The sequence below is a fragment of the Oenanthe melanoleuca genome, chromosome 1 (genome assembly GCF_029582105.1).
Source record: "Oenanthe melanoleuca isolate GR-GAL-2019-014 chromosome 1, OMel1.0, whole genome shotgun sequence".
NCBI lineage: Eukaryota > Metazoa > Chordata > Aves > Passeriformes > Muscicapidae > Oenanthe > Oenanthe melanoleuca.
The window spans coordinates 86,552,809-86,571,708 of NC_079333.1; the positions used below are offsets into that span (position 1 = coordinate 86,552,809).

At 35.9% G+C, this 18,900-nt stretch overlaps 1 protein-coding gene across 8 annotated transcripts in view; it reads right to left on the bottom strand.

Moving 5' to 3' along the window:
- Positions 1-1,126: 1,126 nt before the first annotated feature.
- TFDP1 (transcription factor Dp-1) overlaps positions 1,127-18,900 on the bottom strand; it is a 35,702-nt gene continuing 17,928 nt past the window's right edge. For 4 of the 8 annotated variants that reach the window (XM_056482390.1, XM_056482379.1, XM_056482358.1 and 1 more), the window contains exons 4-12: positions 13,142-13,248; positions 12,202-12,323; positions 10,637-10,802; positions 10,298-10,444; positions 6,545-6,613; positions 5,067-5,218; positions 4,345-4,511; positions 3,700-3,781; positions 1,127-1,678 (exon numbers count right to left, since the gene is read on the bottom strand). In XM_056482390.1, the coding sequence (XP_056338365.1) occupies positions 1,531-1,678; positions 3,700-3,781; positions 4,345-4,511; positions 5,067-5,218; positions 6,545-6,613; positions 10,298-10,444; positions 10,637-10,802; positions 12,202-12,323; positions 13,142-13,248 (1,160 nt within the window). In that variant the 3' untranslated portion in view covers positions 1,127-1,530. The remainder of the gene's footprint in view (positions 1,679-3,699; positions 3,782-4,344; positions 4,512-5,066; positions 5,219-6,544; positions 6,614-10,297; positions 10,445-10,636; positions 10,803-12,201; positions 12,324-13,141; positions 13,249-18,900) is intronic. The other 4 variants (XM_056482421.1, XM_056482413.1, XM_056482397.1 and 1 more) reach the window with 1 other exon arrangement.

Consider the following 18,900-nt stretch of genomic DNA (forward strand, 5'->3'; position numbering starts at 1 on the left):
ATATATGACATAAAGCTAGGACTGAGGAATATGGGATGAAAAGTTAGGACATTAGGCATGGGATTTTAAACAGAAGCTAGATTGGAGTACTAAGAGTGATCTGTCAAGCTGGAAGCAACATGGATGAAATAAGGAGGTGTGAAAGAAGAGAATACACCGGGTATGTTATTGCCTTCTGCATTTTAAGTTATCAAGAGCTCTAAGGGCAAATTACTAAATCAAAGCAAAAACTCTGGGCCCTCTGCAGCACAATTGCAGCATCCCAAGACAGCTAATGCTAGGTCTTGTGAGGAGAAGTGAAATGCTCTAAAATAATCCTAGAATTAGAAAAACCACAGAGCTTGTTAAAAATGCCCATGCGCGTTTTATTAATAAAAACTAACAGTGCCAAGGTTAAACAAGTCAAACAATTATAGTCTCTTTATATTTCATAAAATATTACAGAAAAGTTTATTTGTGTTTCAATAAAAAGACTACTGTCTTAGAATAGGCAGCTGACAGTATTTGTGCAGTTAATTGTTTGTGAATAAATTTAAAAAGACTACCACCTGCCCTGAAAATCCTTTTATAAAAATGAACTATTAAAAATGATTGACAAATTTTGAGTTAAAAAACTTAAAACATTCTCTATATTTAATTTCAACTTTATAATAGATTACAGGAAGATGCTTATGAAACAAATACAAACATTTGTTTCAGTACATGTCTTTATATGATAGACTTATAAGTATGTAAACAACTATATAATAAAAAGTTTCCAAAGACTGCCTGTAAGAAATCAGGCAAATTTTACCATAAGCAATAAATCATTCCAAACCTTCAAGACATTTTATATAGCTGCACCAACTGGCAGTAAACATTTGCCAAAAGCTTTGTAATTCTTTTGTCCCAACATACAGTGAAAAGTATATAAACTTGATGGAATCATAACGTTAGCTATAATTTAAGGGAAAATAAGTTCACAACAACATTCCTGGAATTTAACATGTAAAAAAGTAGGATGTATCTTTCTTGTTTGGTTCTTTGGACACTGCATGATTAACAAAAAAAACTACTACATTAGCTCACTATCCCTCAAAAAGTGGCATAATCAAAATACACTCCAAATAAATTGCCATTCAGTGTATTCATTTTCCACAGAAGGATAGTATTTTATTTCTCAATGATGTGTCTACATTTTCTTTAGCAAACTTTGAAAGAACATTTGGGGCAAAATTCTTTTTCCTTCAAGTAAAAAAGAAATCCCAAACAAAAAACAACCAACAAACCAAAAACCCCTAAAACAAGAGTAAATAAAGGCTCTGCATTAACACACTGGTATCAAAAACACACATCCACACCACATTTAAAAATATCCTACATAAAACAATCCTCGCTTGCTTATCAGAGGTGCAATTTCTAAACTCAGAACTGCTTACCAATATTCTCCTTGGGGGATGGGGCAAAGTAATTTGAGACACTTCTCCCTAGAACAATTTATTCCTGAAGCCTGCTGAATTTTAACAAAAAATAGTCTACAAGCAAAGGGCATCAGTCGTCATCATCATTTTCATTAAAATCATCGTCATCATCATCGTCATCCCCAACATAAGAAACTGGTGTTTCGACTCTGGAGCCACTGTACTGAGATCCATTGGAACTTGTAGCCAACATCCCATCTCCACCATTGGAAAAGTCACTGAAAAAGAAAAAAAAAGTTGGCATTGCTTCATGATTTCTCCCATATCTAGTCCATTCCTGTAATGAATCTGCCACTGCCACTTTATAAATATATTTATATATATATAAATATATTCTTCTAAAGTACATTTAGTGTTAAGGCTATAAAGCTAAGCTCTTTCGTATTTTTGGGTAGCACTGGACACTTGCAAGTGAATCATGTCTTAGATTCACTAACCTTGATTCAAAAACCTGGAAAATTTAGGAACTATTAGCTTTTCCTTAACTCCTTAATATTACATAGTAACATGTCATGTGCTGTATTTTCAATTTGAAACTCTTTTCTTCTAATTGTGAAGTGTTTTATTTTAATAGAGCAAGAAAATTTCTGCCTCCATTATTACTTGCTACTTTGCCAATGTATTTAATTGTTGACTTTCTAAATAGTTTGGTGAATCATTAAACTTAGCCACAAACTTGTGACAAAATTTATTTTTTTTTAAATCCCAAAAATAGTATCTCCCTTGAAAGACATTCATAATTTAAAAATGGCTTTCAAAAACACATTTGTTAGTAATTTTTTAAAATGCTAACATTTCAATCATGCACATTTGCTGCTGTATGGAGCCAATTCAATGGTCTATCATCACACAGAATGAAACTGCAGGGGTACACCCTATAAGCTCACAGGAAAAACATCCAGTAAGACACCCTTGAGAATTTCTGTGGTTCTGCACACTTATTCAGCAGCAAGATACTAAGACATCTGTCTAGCTGTAGTCAGATGACTTACAACAGGTCTGCAATAATTATCTGCAAAAGCAGTTTCAAAAGCAAAGAAAACAAAACTAAACAAAAAAGAGAGATCATTCTTGTGCTTTTGTAAACTTCTAAAGTACAAACCAAAAACCCATTCTCCTCTCTTTTTGATAAAAACAGAACTGGCTTTCATAACCTGAGTATCCTAGTAAGTAGGACAAAGGAAGTGGGATGAAGGTATTGGTAGCAGCATCTTCAGACTTCTGCAAACTTTCTTTAGAGACCTTGTTAAATAAATGTACAGCCTTTATTTACCTTGGCAGCACAACTTGTATTGCCATGAATGTTTATGGCTATTGTCATGAATATTCATATATTCATATAACTAAACATAATTTGTCACTGCCCATTTCCAAACTCCTAAGAAATGGAAATGGCAGAAGCTCTTGTACTCTCACCACGATAATGAACCCCAGTCAGCCTCTGGTTTTCTACTGGTCTCTGGCTAACAGAGTCCTATTCAAATTTCAAAGTCTTAAAAACACATGGAGCTCTTTTTCACTACCCTTTGCTCATTACCACAAAAGGAAACTTGCTGAAAACAGAGATCTTAGGTACTGTTCAGCATCTCTAAAGATATTTTGGCAGAATTCTCACTCAAGCTTCAGTTCCCTTGCACAAAACAAGCAGAACTTAATTCAAGCATTTGTTAGGAATGTCAAACGTTTCAATGATCATAGCATCAATTAAGTTAGAAAAGACCTCAGAATCCAACTGCTGAATATTTGACTCATTTTACAACCTTGTGGAGCTCACAGAAGGACATCTTTTTGATTAATACATCAATAAGAAACTAGTGAGTAACAAAGTTGAACACTAGTTATGGTTTATCACACTACCAGCTTCTGATTACTGTTTAAAACCCAAAGACCAAAATCTCTTTTAAAATTAGACACTAATGATCAAGCAGTAATCTTTCCAATACTGTATCTTTAGAGAAATACCTATTGTCACAAACTCTAAACTAGAAAAACACCCCAAGCAAACAAACAAAAAACACATTCAAGAATAACACCACTCTTAATACCTTTCTACTATACAAGAAAGGATTTTCTTAATGACACTGCTAAGAACCACCACAGAAGTGATGTCTCAGAATAAACTTAAAACACATATCCACAGCACATTTAATCAAAACATAACTTTTTTCATGAAGCTTTTAATATCCACATATCTTTGATGACCACAGATTTTAAAAACTAATTGAAAACTTCATCTCACCTGGCTGAAAATCTTGTGCCGTTTGATGCAGAACCTGATGAAGATGTGACATATACACTGCTGATTGATCCCTGAGCCATTTCTGTAAAACAAACAACATGCAATTCAGGAATCCTTCCAAACACACCCATCTAATTCAGTGGAAATGCTTAATCCTTTAAAGTCCAGAAAAGGAGTCTTGCAGCCCAAACAACAAAACATATTTAAGTACTATATCCAAAACAGCATAATTTAAGAAAAGGCTAGTACAAGCAACAACAAAATTTCAAAATACATTTTAAAAACCCATTTGTTTTGAAGTAAGCAAGACAGACAACTTCAGTATTCATCACATGCTTGCACTTACTTCCTTTTGCCTTTGCAAATGAACCAAGCATAAATACTCTTCTCTTAAAAGAATTACAACTGCAAAGACCTACTTGTGTGGCTTGTTACAGAATGTTTTGCCAAGAGCAACAGTCTGTTCTTATCAATCACTATATTATTTGATCCCTAAGGTACACTAAAAAGCAGATAAAGCTGAGAACTTAACAAAAATCTTTATCACAAACCAGTGGAAATTAACTGATCTAAGGTATTTCCATGTTTCTTCCTAGAGTCCTATATTAAAGAGGAAAAAAATCAACTCTTCTCAGAGTAACTAACCTGTCACATATGGTTCCAGAGCTTTGGGAACCAAACTCCTTGCAATTTTTAGGTCCTCTGCTGAACAGCTTCCAGATTCTAGCCCACAAGCCATTCCCATTCGTTTTAGAACTTCTATATCATCATGAATTTCAAAAGTATTGTCAAAATTAAATAGATATTCAAACCTGGAAAGGAAAAAATGTCTCAATTAACTTCAGTAACTTTAACTACCTTTAAATTTTCAAAAATTGCAGCATTTCAAAAGCTTTACACACAGTGTTAAGTGTGTTAGTGGCAGTGACGCATCAAACTAAGCAATCAAATTTTTAAAAATTGAAGATTCATGTACTTGCTCATGACTGCTTACAATCAGTTTTTATTTAGCTGATGAAAACCACAACTTTTTGAATCAAAAGTGGAGAATGGCATTCCTGAAAACAAAATCCATTTTCAATTCCCTTGGCTGCATTTCATGGTGTTAAAGCCAAAGGAAAACACTGGTTAAGTATGATATAAAATGTCAAGAGAGATGCCTAGTATCTCTAGATAGCAAGTCTCAAATAAGTTATCAAATGTGAATCAATTAGTCAATTCATTAAAGGGCTGTCTGAAGTGCAAATTCTCAATATACAAAAGGCACAAGTAAATCAAGCTTGTATTAATCTTCAACAAATTTATATGAACATTTTTATGAACTCAGAGCTCTAACAAAAGCCAGATGGAAAACTTTGTTAGCTTACTTGTCATTTGAAATACTGCAGTCGATCACTGTCTTCTTGCTGGTGTTCACAATGATAAATGGCAAGTGGATGACAGAGTTGGAAGGGGGAGGTCGGTTTGCCTGCTGCTCTGCTTGACGGTTTCGCTGGACGAGGTTCTTAAAGGCAATTTGCTAGAAAAAGCAACAGCAACATCAAAGTATGAATGAAGCTTTTGGGATCATGCTAACAAAATTCCTAAGGATTCCAGCAATGGTTGCAGCAAGAAAATACAGAAAAGGACAGTGTTTACCATATTCCTGCATGATAAGATGGAAGAGTCACAGATTGCAGTATTAAAAGAGACGACATAGTAAAACTTTACTGAGGAAAAAAAAAGCTACATTCTACTAACTACATCAGGACAGTTCCTTGGACAGATCCCAGGCAGAATGGAGAGACAGCAATGACTGGAAAAATAAATTTTCACATAGCATCATATTTCCTCTTCGTTTACTCTTCCCTACTAGCTAGCGCACTCCAAAAAACACAACTGAACGTTAATATTGAAATTAATTATATGCTAAAAAAGTTAATGTCTGGGATTTGAGTATCTGGCATTATGTTTCTGAATTACCCATTTAAGATTAGTGACTTTAACATCTTACCAAAATTGCTTTGGAATGCAAAATTGCAATGGAATGTTCCCATTTTAAAAACTAGCAATTTGAATAATTAAAAGCCATAGAAACTCAAGTTATAAATCATACAGTACGCTACTAAACAAAAAAAAATATTTCTCTGCTCTTGAAATCAAATGAAATAAATAAGAATTAAGACCAAAATCCAAAGACAACACAGAGACTGATAAAAATCAGGAAGCTATCCCACAGCTGTCTGTACTCTCTTTCTGCATCTCTGAAATTCTCATTCCTGCTGTGTAAGCAACACAGCTACCCAGGAATACATTTCTATGGACCAGCAGCACAGTGACTTGGGAAATAGACTACTGCTTCCCTAGGTGTAATAAGGGAAATCTGGGAAGGAGTTCAGCCACTGTTTCACAGTGGTTCAGCCACTTACACACCAGTGACAGCAAGTGTCCAGAGGCACAATGCAGAGCACTATGACAGACAAATTCTACAGTCACCTAATTTTATCTATGCATGCTAACACAGAAGAAAATTCTAGACACCTGTATCTAGTTCAGTTCCTGAACTGAATTGGAAAATTCAGAGGGTATGGTATGAAATACTTCTATCAGCATAAATCCTGTTTAAACATACTTGAAACTCCAAACAAATTCATCATGACTGATGGAAGGTTGATGGCATCCCCAATAGCAATGGCCAACAGCATGGTCCCAGCTAAACTACAGTGTTAAATAAAGCTGCATGCACCATATCCTGAAATTCATCTCTAGTCTTCCTAGAAGTTTCCCATCCCTCAGGCTGGGATAAAACAAGAGGAATACAGACATAAGTTACCTTGCCCTATAGACAAGAGTACCTTGACTGTACCTGTAGAATGAGTTCTTGTAGCTGAGACTGTTTCTGCTTTATTCTTTCAATTCTTCTCTGCTTCTCCACCTTAAAACAGATAAAAAGGACTGGTCAGTTTTTGTTGGTTTCAAGTAGCATTTTATGCCAACACGTTCTCCCTTTAAAATCATTTCAATACCAGAGAACTGGAGGTAGGAGATACAGCAATCAATCATTAAGGTTCCACACATAATTTAGAGACTTAACTATCAAGACAAATCAGTACTACCTTTGGAAACTAACAAAAAGCAGAATTAGAACTCTGGGGAATAAAATACTCAACCTGTGAAGAAGATAAAAACATCTTTGCAAACAGAAGTTATTCCTCAAAGGGTTACTGGAATTCGCTCAAAGAGGCAAAGAGACAAGAAGGATGTATTTGATGTACAGTCTATTGCAGGCATTGGAGAAGATCCATTAAAGATGGCTAAAGACATAAAGCTGCTACAGAGCCCAAGGTTAAGGCCTCACAGTATTTAATATGTACTAAATAATAACAAAAAAGGTAAGAGACAAAAAGCTAAGAAATACACAGCTTTCTTAGTGGAAGAAGTTCCCCAGCAGATTCCCACAGGGATTAAATTGACATACTGTTATTCTAATGATAGACAACCAGATTAAGGTGACAAGGTGACAGAATCTGCTGGCAATGCTGGGCTACCTGGCACAGTAAAAGGAGAGTCTGACATAAAGCAAACTCAAAGTCTCTTGTAGCACTTTGTGATTACATCACCTAAATTATTACTGGTAAATATAGTGTGGTATGTGTAAGAAAACAATCTAATCCATGCATACTTTAGAAATAAAATGACATTCAGGAGAGATCTAAAATTACAGTATCTGTAAAATCCATCAGCTCAGTACACCATGACAGCCAAAAATTGAATTACTAGGGAAGAAACAGAGTACCAAACAGGCATTACCACTACATTACTCTAGGAAGCAGAATGTTTACATCTTGAATTCTGCAGGTCTGATGGTCCTATTTCAAGACAAGCATATGAAAGAGCAATCAGGATCATCAACAGAACATACTCTATGCAAGAGAATAATGAATAAATTAAGACTACTGAAAGAAGAATGAGATAATGGGGGAGAACATGAGAGAGCCCTACAAAACAATGAACAGGATGGAGAAAATGAAGAAGAAATGACAAGGTCACCATCACTTCCAACTAAAAAAAAATTCAGTGGATATCAACTAAATATAGTACATTCAAAACCAAACAAAAGGTATTTAATAAAAAGCTTCTCATGCACCTGAAACTCACTGCCACAAACGATCCAATATTAAAAGCAAACTTTGAAAAAAAAAAAAAAAGTAAAAATTTGTGGAAGAAATATTGAGGGCTATTAAATAGAAAGATAATGTATCTACCTCAGTTATGCCTGAACCACAAGTTACAGAAGAAAATATCACAAAACACCTTCTCTAATCACACATAGGGTTGGAAGGGACCACTGAAAGTTATCTATTCCAACCTCCCTCCTCATCATGTGTCCCCCCACAAACACATAACTCAGGATTGTGTCCAGACAGCTTTTGAGTATCTCCAAGGAAGCAGTCTCCAGAATCTCTCTGGGCAATCTATCCCAGTGCTCAGTCACCCACACAGTAAAAAAGTTCTTCCTCATGTTCAGGTGGAACTTCCTGTGCATCAGTTTCTGCTCCTTGCCTCTTGCCCTATTGCTCGGCACCACAGAGAAGAGCCTGGTCCATCCTCTGACACCTCCTGTCAGACAGTGATGAGGTCCCCTCTCAGTACTCCAGGTGTGCCTCACAGGGCTGAGCACAGGGGCAGCACCACCCCCTTGACCTGCTGGCCATGCTCTTTCTGATGCACACCAGGACACTACTGGCTTTCCTGGCCACAAGGACACTGCTGGCTCAAGGACAGCTTGCTGTCCACCAGGACCCCCAGGTCCTTCTCCACGGCATCCCAACAGGCTGCCCCCAACCTGTACAGGTGCATGGGGTTATTCCTCATGCATCTCTCCTGAATGTCATTTTATTTCTAACGTATGCATGGATTAGATTGTTTTCTTACACATCCCACACTATATTTACCAGTAATAATTTAGGCGATGTAATCACAAAGTGCTACAAGACACTTTGAGATATTTTTCTATCTCGTACACATAAACTACACTGCCTTACCTTATTAACTGTTCCATACACTCTGTTTTTGCATTATCAGACTGTATTTTACCAAATCTAACATTCTAATTTACACACAAAGGACAAATTCAAGAGTATTTAAAACAACAAATAGTTGATGAGGAAACCCTCAAACTCCTATGTTCGTTATAAACTCTTTGGCTTGATTTTCAATAGTGTAAGGATGAAGCTAAACAGTATTAGATGGAACAGCAAAATAAACTTTATTAGATGTTACAATTTTACAAATTAAACATTAGCTTTCAGAAATTCACTGTATTACACTGGCTTAATTATTCAATGGTTAACAGAACTCCTTCCTCCTCGTGTGACAGCCAATTAACACGTTCTCACTTTCTTTTAATCAGAAGACACCACTGTTCCCATCTTAAATGCATGAACCTTCACTGTACATTATTACATTCTAAGTTGCTTTTTTTTACCTAAGTACTAGTACTATCCTACTCTTCTTTAGGACATTATCAGTTATCACATCAAATCCAGCTGAATGAGCCACACCATTTTTCTTTTGCTCCACCAAAACATTGCTGGCAATGTCATACTTTGTGAGACAGACCCAAAACGATCTACTTCCAAAGTCCCTCCAGTTAGCTGGTTCCCTGTTCAGCACACAGCACTGTCATCTTGGAACCACTTCACCTTCCATACTCACCCTATTAATTATGCCCCAGTTATCACTCTCTTAACTAATAATTTTCACTTGGGATGATATTAAAATAAATTCAGTTCATTAGACACCCTGTACTTACTTTATCTAGACAGCAATTGCAGTATTAAATGAAAAATCAATTATCAGTACCAAACAAAAATCAGAATTATCCCTTTGTAGGTAAGGCTCCAAAACGCTTTTGTTCCACTTTACCCCTCACTCTGGCACCTTCTACACTGATTTTTTTTTTTGTTCTGCTGAAGGAAATTTAGACTTATTAAGAATAAATACATCTCATTCTCTTCTGATGAAATGAATTTACTTCAGTGAACCTCAGTAACTTTATTATTCTGCAAATCTCAGGATAGTAAAAAAATCCTGTCAGAACTTACGCATCTCTTTCAGAATAAAGCATTTCACTTCTTCCCCAAGACATGCAATAAGAAAGTCTGACATACTCAAATAAGAGCATTGTCACAAAAAGCTAAGACCTGCAGCAGTGGAGATGCCTGTATGTACTGACCTATAGGCAACATCTATCATCACATATCTATTGTCTGTTTGGCATCTGGAGAAAACAAATCTTCCTGATTCCTGAGTACCACCACTGCAATCTTGGAAATCCACATTAATTTTTCACTTCCTTCCACTCAGAACCACTTCTCATGTACTGTAAAAGCTGTATTTCTGACATAGTAGAATTAAAGACCCATTTGAATAATCTGGAAGTTGAAGAGCGTGTGTTCAGTATATAAAAAACAAAATAAAAAAAGAGTTAAAGGATTATTCTAATACTATTCTATGTTGTTATCTCAGATTATAGGTATATATTGCATCAGAACATAATAAAGCTGTGAACATTTACTCAAACACAAAGCCATTGCGAACTTCCAAACACACATACCTCCAAATTCTGACATTCCTGAGCCGAGTTAGTAGGTAGACCAATCCATTTGATTTCCTTTTTCTCCTTAGAGATAATGTTCATGGCCATAAGGACATTTAAGGCATCGTAGACACGTCGTCTAATATTCTTCTGGTCATAAGCCTGCTGTAGACATAGTGCATTAATCAAAAATATACCTGTGTCAAAAATATTTGAAAACAAACATATTACAGCAAATGGGTAAACTCAGTTAATATCTGAACTGTTTCATTTAGCAGTAGGAAAAACAGAAAAATCTCAAAAGAAACTTCTCTTCCCCCATTCAGTTCACATGTAATTGACTTCCCATATACTTACTGATTCATTTGGTGAAATGTGATTATCAGTGGTAGTGAATTCTGCAACCAACTCGTCTGCCACCTCATTGTATGAGGTGGTTCCTTTTCTTTGTACCTTCTCACAAACCTTCATAGAGAAATGACGTAAACCCTTGCCATTCTTCTCGCCTTTTTTGTTCCGCTTCCTAAATATATGTATAATATATATTTTAAGAAGATTTAAACTTTGGAATATTTGATGTCTCTTTTTCAAATACAGGCACACTGCTGTAAAAAACCCAAACCTTCCCTTCCCAGCCTTCTCTCCTACATTTTTTTTCCTTACAATTCACAGTATTTATAAACAATTCTAGTATCTTGATGCTGAAACACAATATAAATTTATTATTTTGCTGACTTTGCTAGCTCCAGTAGAAATCACAAAAAACACAGAATAGTTTGGGTTGGAAGCAAATCTTTAAAGGTCATCTAGTCCAACCCCCCAGCACTGAGCCAGGGTATCCTCAGCTCAGTGAGGGTGCCCAAAGTTTTATCCAACCTGGCCTGAAATGCTTCCAGCAGCAGGCAATAAATTAACAACAGGCATATTCCTTGAAGAAGTCAATGAAGAAAACCTTCCAAACTTTAAGACAAGAAGAGATAAGGGGATAAATACTAAAACATGAAAACTGAATCAGAGGAGAGAACTTTTTTGCTCTTTTTTAAATTTTTATTTTTAATTTAAAGTAGCACATAGATTGAGCATTTTCTATGCAATATGATATTGACTAAACAGACAAAGTCTGGTAGTGGTTGAACTCACTAAACAACACACTATTACTGTAACACAAGATTTGAAGTTATGCAGCATATGAAATTGCTATTAGAACCTGAAAGTTACAAGATACAAGCAGTATAACAAAGTTTTCTGCTTTGCAAAGTTTTAAAATAAAAACTTCCTTGTAATTAGAGGAAAAATACAATTATCAACAAAATTAGTTTCAGCAAGGGGAAGTCTCAACTCTTACATCTCATTTCATTGTATAATTCCAAAGCAGAAATCTATTTATGTGTAGCAGGCCACTGACAATAAATTTAGTCTCAAAGCAACTATATTTAACAAGATGCCCTTAAAAAAAAGCTTGCAAGAAAAAAACACAGCAAAAGAATGCATTCCTTGTATTTAATACTTTTTCTCAAAAAGGACTTCATTCTTATTTCAAATTTCTCGGATACCCTTGTCCAATCAGAAATATACCAGATTTTTCTGAAAATACACCAGCATAAGAGAAATCACTGAATCAAGCCAGACAAATTCCTGTGTTCTTTTAGGAGCTAAACTCTCTAAATATTAGTAATGTCAGAAAATCTACCAGAGCTTAGAGAAAATAGTCTGCATTCTTTTATAAGAAATTAAGAGGTACTCATTATTGTGTGACTGACTATTCCCTATTTCAGTACAACAGACTTCAGTGGTGAAGTGCTCTTGATGAAAAGGAAAAGACTTCCCCACACTGCCAGCCTGAGGAGTACATACACTATCACAACATTTAAAACAAAAGTTCCAACACTCTATTAATCCTTTCTAGCTTTCATTTTGCTCACCCAGCAGACCAAGGTGAAGAATCTCCAGTCTGGTTCTGTGATGCAAAGTGTGTGTTAGGTGTGTGTGGACTTCCCACCAGGATCGTATTTTGCGCTGAAGGTCTCTGAGGTGTACCAATAACCTACAGTAAAGATAAAGTAATTCGGAAAATAAGAAGAATTCCAAGACATTCGTAAGTGACACAATTCAAATGATGCATACTTTACATAGTTCTCTTAGTTGCCTCTACTGCACTCAGGAGAGTCCTGAAATACTCAACACTACAAAGGAAGAAATGAAGTGTGCACAAATTCACAGGCTTACTTCTAGAGTGGGACAGAGAAGTGTGATTAACACCTACTCTACATTCAGAATCTACTCTACTGCTTTCATATCAAGAAGAAACTCAAATATAAGACACTCTAGTTCAGATGTTTACGTTACAGTTGCTTTCCATACAACTGCTCAAAATAAATTTTTCAGAAAAAAAACATTTAAATTAAGCACTAAAACATACTTATGTTTTCAATTTTATTCCACCTTAAAAATGTGTTTATGGGCTTCAATTACATTTTCCCTAAGCCAGATTTCAGGGCAGAATCTGAAAGAGATACTGATTTTAAATGGCAAGACTAACAAAAGATAAAGCCATCTGAACAGTGAGGTAATTTCATGTTGATTTGAGAGTCATCTTTGAACTTCTTTATGCAATACATATTTTTTTAACCTACGTCTATTAAAATTAGAAACAAATTTAGATTATCTGCCCATGACACGTAATACAGACTACCAGGCTACATCAGATTTGCAGTAAATGTAAACAACAGGACAAACAATAAAACAAATAAATAAAAACCCTAACAAACAAAATACACAAACAAAACTCCCAAATAAACAAAAATCCCAACCAACCCAAAAACCCAAGAAACAAACCAAAAAAGCCCCACAAAGTCTCCTTACCACTTGTTGTGCAATGTTGACGTTAGACTGTCCGAATGTTTTTGGCAGGAGCTGTTTTCCAATCGTATTTACTGTAGAAGGATGAACAGCCAATAGAGAAACAACCCCTAAAACAAATACAAGTAGAGAGCTTCAGGTCAGCACACTGTATTATTTTAGCAAATAGTCTCATCTCTACTACCAATGCACATTAATGGAAACTGAAGTCCTGAAAGACGTTGTCTCAACATAAATGTAGCATTTACACCTTTGAAGCAAAAAAAGAAATTGAGATTCACAACATGTTATCTGAAACTTTCCTTTATATAACCTTACAGGTCAGGGTTTTAATATGAGTATGCTTTAATTTCTTGTACTCAAATTTTTCCCTTAAAGCAGAGTAACTGAGGCGACCAGCATTTGACAAAAAGAATAATCCTCTTGTCTTCTACCCTTATCCTTTGTGGCTATTGAAATCTTTTTCAGTATCACCTGACAAACATGCCCAATGCCACAGCCTATGGCATAGCCTTCTGAGACATGTTGACCTACAGGAGATAAAACTTGGCTGGAACAGGCCTTTCCAAGAAAATATTCCCAAGTTTCTTCTAAGTGCCTCCCCCAGCTGAAGGCAGGAAATTAAAGAACAAACATCCTCAAGAATCCATTATTTCAGAAAAATACATGCAACTCAACAGACTGACCCTGCAGGAAAGGTTGTTCTCTCTCTCCCTGTTCATAACCTACACACAATCAGCACTGGTAGGTAAAGCAAGTCTTAAGCCATGTAAAAGATGAATCAACTACAAAAGTAACAACCCAGGTATCCACTCACAGGAAAGAACCCCAAACCCATCAATTCAAAACAAACAAGAAACTCCTCAACCAACAACAAAACAGAGAAAAAAGCAGCAACGAAGACTGACTACAGTAAGAAAATAATGAACAAACCAGTCTTAAAATACTGGAGACTATTTTTAGCTGAATCAACTGTCAAGTGATTGTCAGGTTTAGCAACTGTTTCCCTGAGATGACTTTTAAAGAGGCCAATGGGTCAGAGGACTTCGTACAACTCCCATTCCTCTCTTTTTCCCACTGTCCAATACAGAAGCAATAAGTAAGCATTTTTACAAGGGCTGTAACTGGTCCTTGATGCCTATGATCTCTCTTTACACATTCAGGAAGTCTACAGGAAGTTGAGGACAATTCAAACCTTCCTTAAGCCCTTGCTTTCCAGAAGGCTTTTATTTCCCAGCTGCTATTACTACATCATGTCAAAGTGATAGTTTCACATAAGAATCTACTCTCAGTGATCAATCTATTCCCAAATAGGATGCAGCAGCACATCCTTCTTCCATTGTTAACCGATTTTCCAGGGCACTTTCAGAAAGTCAGCAGCTACCCAGTTTGTAATCTAAGTCTGTTATACCTTCCTGTCCCTTCAAGTACACTCATCACTATCATGACCTGAATTGTGTTTGTTCTTCCTCTCTGCAGAAGACAATAAATCAATATAAACTACCCTGGCTAGTAATGCTTGTGCAGCTGCTTCTCAGCTTCCTGGATTTTTTTTTAAACTTCTCCTGCTTTAAAAACAAATGGGTGCAATCTGAAGATGGTATTTCTAGTATAAAAGAGGATATGTAACTGCTTTCCAAGGTTAAGGCACTTTACCTATTTGATCAACCTCTCAGAATCACAAAATATTCTAAGTTGTAAGGGATTCACAAGGATCATCAATTCCAACTCTTGAGTTTAGGGCCCACATAGGGATAAAATCCTCAATCTTGGCATTATGAGCACCATACTTTAACAAACCTTCCCTAACCTCTGATGGTCATTGCTGCCCATGCTTTCTATCCCTGCCCCTCCTTTTGCAGATGACAGGCATCCATACAATATTCTTGACCAAGGAATGCAGTATGTTAATTACATCTCCATAGCTTGTTTACTAGTTTATTCCCTGTTCCTTTCCAAGTAATTCTCAAAATTCAATATGCTTCTTCCTCACCAAACACTGATACCACATTTTCACTAATATAACCTCAACGACTTCAAGATCTTTCTTCAGTGCTAATAACTCACTTGGGATACTCACTGTACCAAGTTCAATCTTCACCAATTATTAACTCATGGGAGGACCATCCCATTCTATCACACCTTAGCTTAACAGGCTGATTAAGGACCTCAAATTTTTTATTATTATTTTTAAGAAATCCAAGGACATCGCTCTGATTAGATAATCCTTATCCACATGGTTGTTGACTTTTTCAAAGCATGACTTTGAAAAGAAGTAACTGCAGACCCTCCCTCTCCCCCTCCCTCTAGAACAGCCCTGTTGAAGGCCATTATCACATCTGTGCACACATGTACTGCTTCTCTGTTACACACTCAGCTGAGCTGCCACAGAAGCTTGATTTATTCATCTGCCATTACATGAGCCCTTCACAAATTGGTGCAGGCTGTGTGGCTCTTTCTTTCTGGTACTATACCAATTATACACATACTGAGTTACAAGGATAGAAGTATCATTGCTAGCTCCTTTAAGAATTCAAAGGTAGACAGTTTTCTGACTATGAGTGCCACCCAACTAAAACATCCATGTGAATGGAAGAGCACGCACTATGTTTCTTTAAATTTTCTAATTATGCTAACATTTCCTGTAGTGCTGTGCCAGAGATAATTCATGCAACTGAAGCAACCTGGCTCTAAACAGAAACTACAAGGTGCATCTTCCTGTACAGAACAAACTGACTGGCAAGGAAACAAATGTAAGTGAAAGAATAGTAACACGAGCATCACAGTTCAAAGCAAAGTCAGAATCAAATTATAAAAGCTATCATACAAATACAAAAGAGTGTAACTGCTCACTTATACAGAAAAAATGAATTTTTAAGAGGATATTTTCAATGTCTCTATCCAAGTGCATTCTATTTTCTCATCTGCCTCACATGCAACCAACATTTTCCTCATACTCATCTGCATTTTCAAAGGCTCATAATATGTGAGGGGGGGTTTGTTTGTTAAGTACAAGCAGAAGTAATTTTATCAACTTAGATTTGCAAGTGACTGAAAGTTCAGTTTCTCAAGCAAATCTTACTACTAATTTCTTAATTACTATTACTCAGCAATCACTGCAATCCCAATAATCCTGTATTTTGCAGACAATGTACAGTGTACATAACAGCATGTAAAAATTAAAACCACAAGTTTGCAAATGGTTTTGCTGGTATCAATTGTTCTTCCATTTCAAAACAAATTATTAATACTGCTAGTACTGACACATCTTTTTTTTCTCCTTAAAGACTTTGAGAACCATAGGAAGATGCCATGTAGAGCAGAAAAAACAACGTATACAGAAGGATATAACTACTACTACTAACATTCTCAGTGTCCCAAGTGTTTGGAAAACTACTTTTAGTAACTTATAAGCAATCATAAAACCTAAAGGGAAGTAGAACTTCCATCAGCATGATGTTCCAGAATACCTTCAAATACAATAAAATTATGCAGGTGGAATCAAGGAGTAATGGCATAAAAAATTTGCAGATCAAAAGAAGCAGCACTCTAACAAAAGCTGTTATTTATCTGTCTACAAACAAGCAAGTTCTCTCTTTGGTTACTGGTTAACTAGACCTTTGCTTGCATATAAAAATAAACCAAAGAGTTCTAACAAAAACAAAGAATCCCTGGCAGAATTTTGGCAGTTTAAAGGGCAGGTGATACAGTTAATTAAGTACATTTAAAATAACTTAAGATGACACAGAAAAAAAGACACAGTATCAAAGAAATGAGTGCCCTCTGCAGACGGTAAAGCAGATCTCCTGAAAAGCTGACTGCTCCAGTTCTTGAAACAGTAGTGACTTTGAATTTGGTGCTCAGTTTAGAGAGGATGGGCTGAGGCACTCCTTGCCTCAGGAGCAGAAATCCCATTCATTCTAGATATTCTACCATTTTCTGAAGTAATCTGCCCTTATGTTTTCTTTAGATGTGAAAAAGAGAGCAAAGACAAGCAATTCAATTCCCTTGTAATGCAGTCTCTAACAAGCTAAGTTCTGTCATACAAGAGGTGACGATGATATCCTGGGAGCTGATCCCTCCCATGTCACTCCTGTGACGTTGCAGTTGTCAACATCTGTCGTGAACATCATAAATATTTTATGCCATTTTATTAGTTAGTTACATGCTAAATTTCAGAAAACACTGAATTATTTTCGAGGATCTCTGTGTGACAACACACAGATGATTGTCCCCAGATCTGTGCCAAGTCAAGTAAAAGCACTTTTGCTTACTGAACAAGCCACACACACAGTTTGTGTTAAGACAACAAACATGCTCATACAGCAATTCTGAGTTTTTGTACACACATCCATCTCTCCCAGTGTGTAGCACTCACTAATTGCTTACATAACTCAGACTTCTGTGTGATTCTTACCATCCTTAGATATGACTAGTAATAGTTCAGCCTATTACAAACCAGTTTTTCCAAGTCTGTGTTGAAATAAACTGGGGTCTACTTTTAAACTTTCCAAAATCCTGTTTCTACTTCCAGAAAAAGTTCTATTTCCTTAGCTTGACTTTAGATATTAATAATTGGATTTACCTCAGCTGTAGTAATACATTTGTGTTTTTTAACAAATTTCAAGCATGTATCTGTTTGCCAAAACATGATCCACGGGTTCCGAAATAGATCTCCAGCTCTATTCCAGAGGAACAATTCCAGTCTAAATTCCAATGCTAAAAATTTGGGAGTATGAATTTTCAAGTAGAAGTAACAATAACATTACTCTGCAAGTTTCTTGTCATATAAATAAAAAGAACAAATCAATTTTACAGTGAGGCAGTGTTGAAATACCAGTTTAAACACACCTTAAAATGTTACATGTGTGACTTTCAGATTTTTTCAAATCTGAAATGTAAATATAATTAGCCTATAAAATGTGAAACCTTTTTTTAAAGTGTAAGTGGTGAAAGGAGCTAGAGACATACCTTACAAGCATTTTCTGGTTACATACTAATAATGCCACCTACTGGCATAAGAGAAGATCCAACTTTTCCTTCAGAGTAATTGTTAAACTAAGAGCTTTAATTTCAATACAATATTAATACCACTGGTTACCTTTTCCCTTGCACCCATCTGAAGCAAGTATTTTTTTTCATCCAAATTTCTCCACAAGTGAGGGGCAGGATTAGAACTGAATAGTTTTCTATTTAATACTTAAATATCAACACTCATCTGAAAATGCCAAGGACCAGAATGTGACAGCTTTCTTCAAAATACAACCTCCAGAAACAGCAATATTTCTCAGTTTCTAAAATTCATTGCCAAATACCAACAGAAAACCAAAAGTCATGAGGAAGTTTTTAATAGTTCAGCCCCTATTAAAAATTCTTTCTATCCTTCCAAACCATATGTATTTGCTAACTCTCAAAACGAATTAGCCAGTTGGAAACCACCTTCCTGGTTACCAATAAATAAACCTTTCATAGTCATACTGTTTTCTCAGGGCTATATGGAGTGTTATACTGCAGTAATGGATATACACAGGGGAATCAAGAAACATGGGCAGATTTACAGGCAACCTTTTCTGGAGATTGCACAAACACTGGAGGAAACACAAGCTGCCATCTAATTTTTACCACAAATAGGTTGATACCTCTTATTTCACACTAGAGATGATTTTGAAGAAATAAATGTTTAGAGCATTTTCTAGAAAGGTATTTTATGTGCATGACTAATTTATTCAAAATTGCGTGCATTACTCATTATAAACAAAACC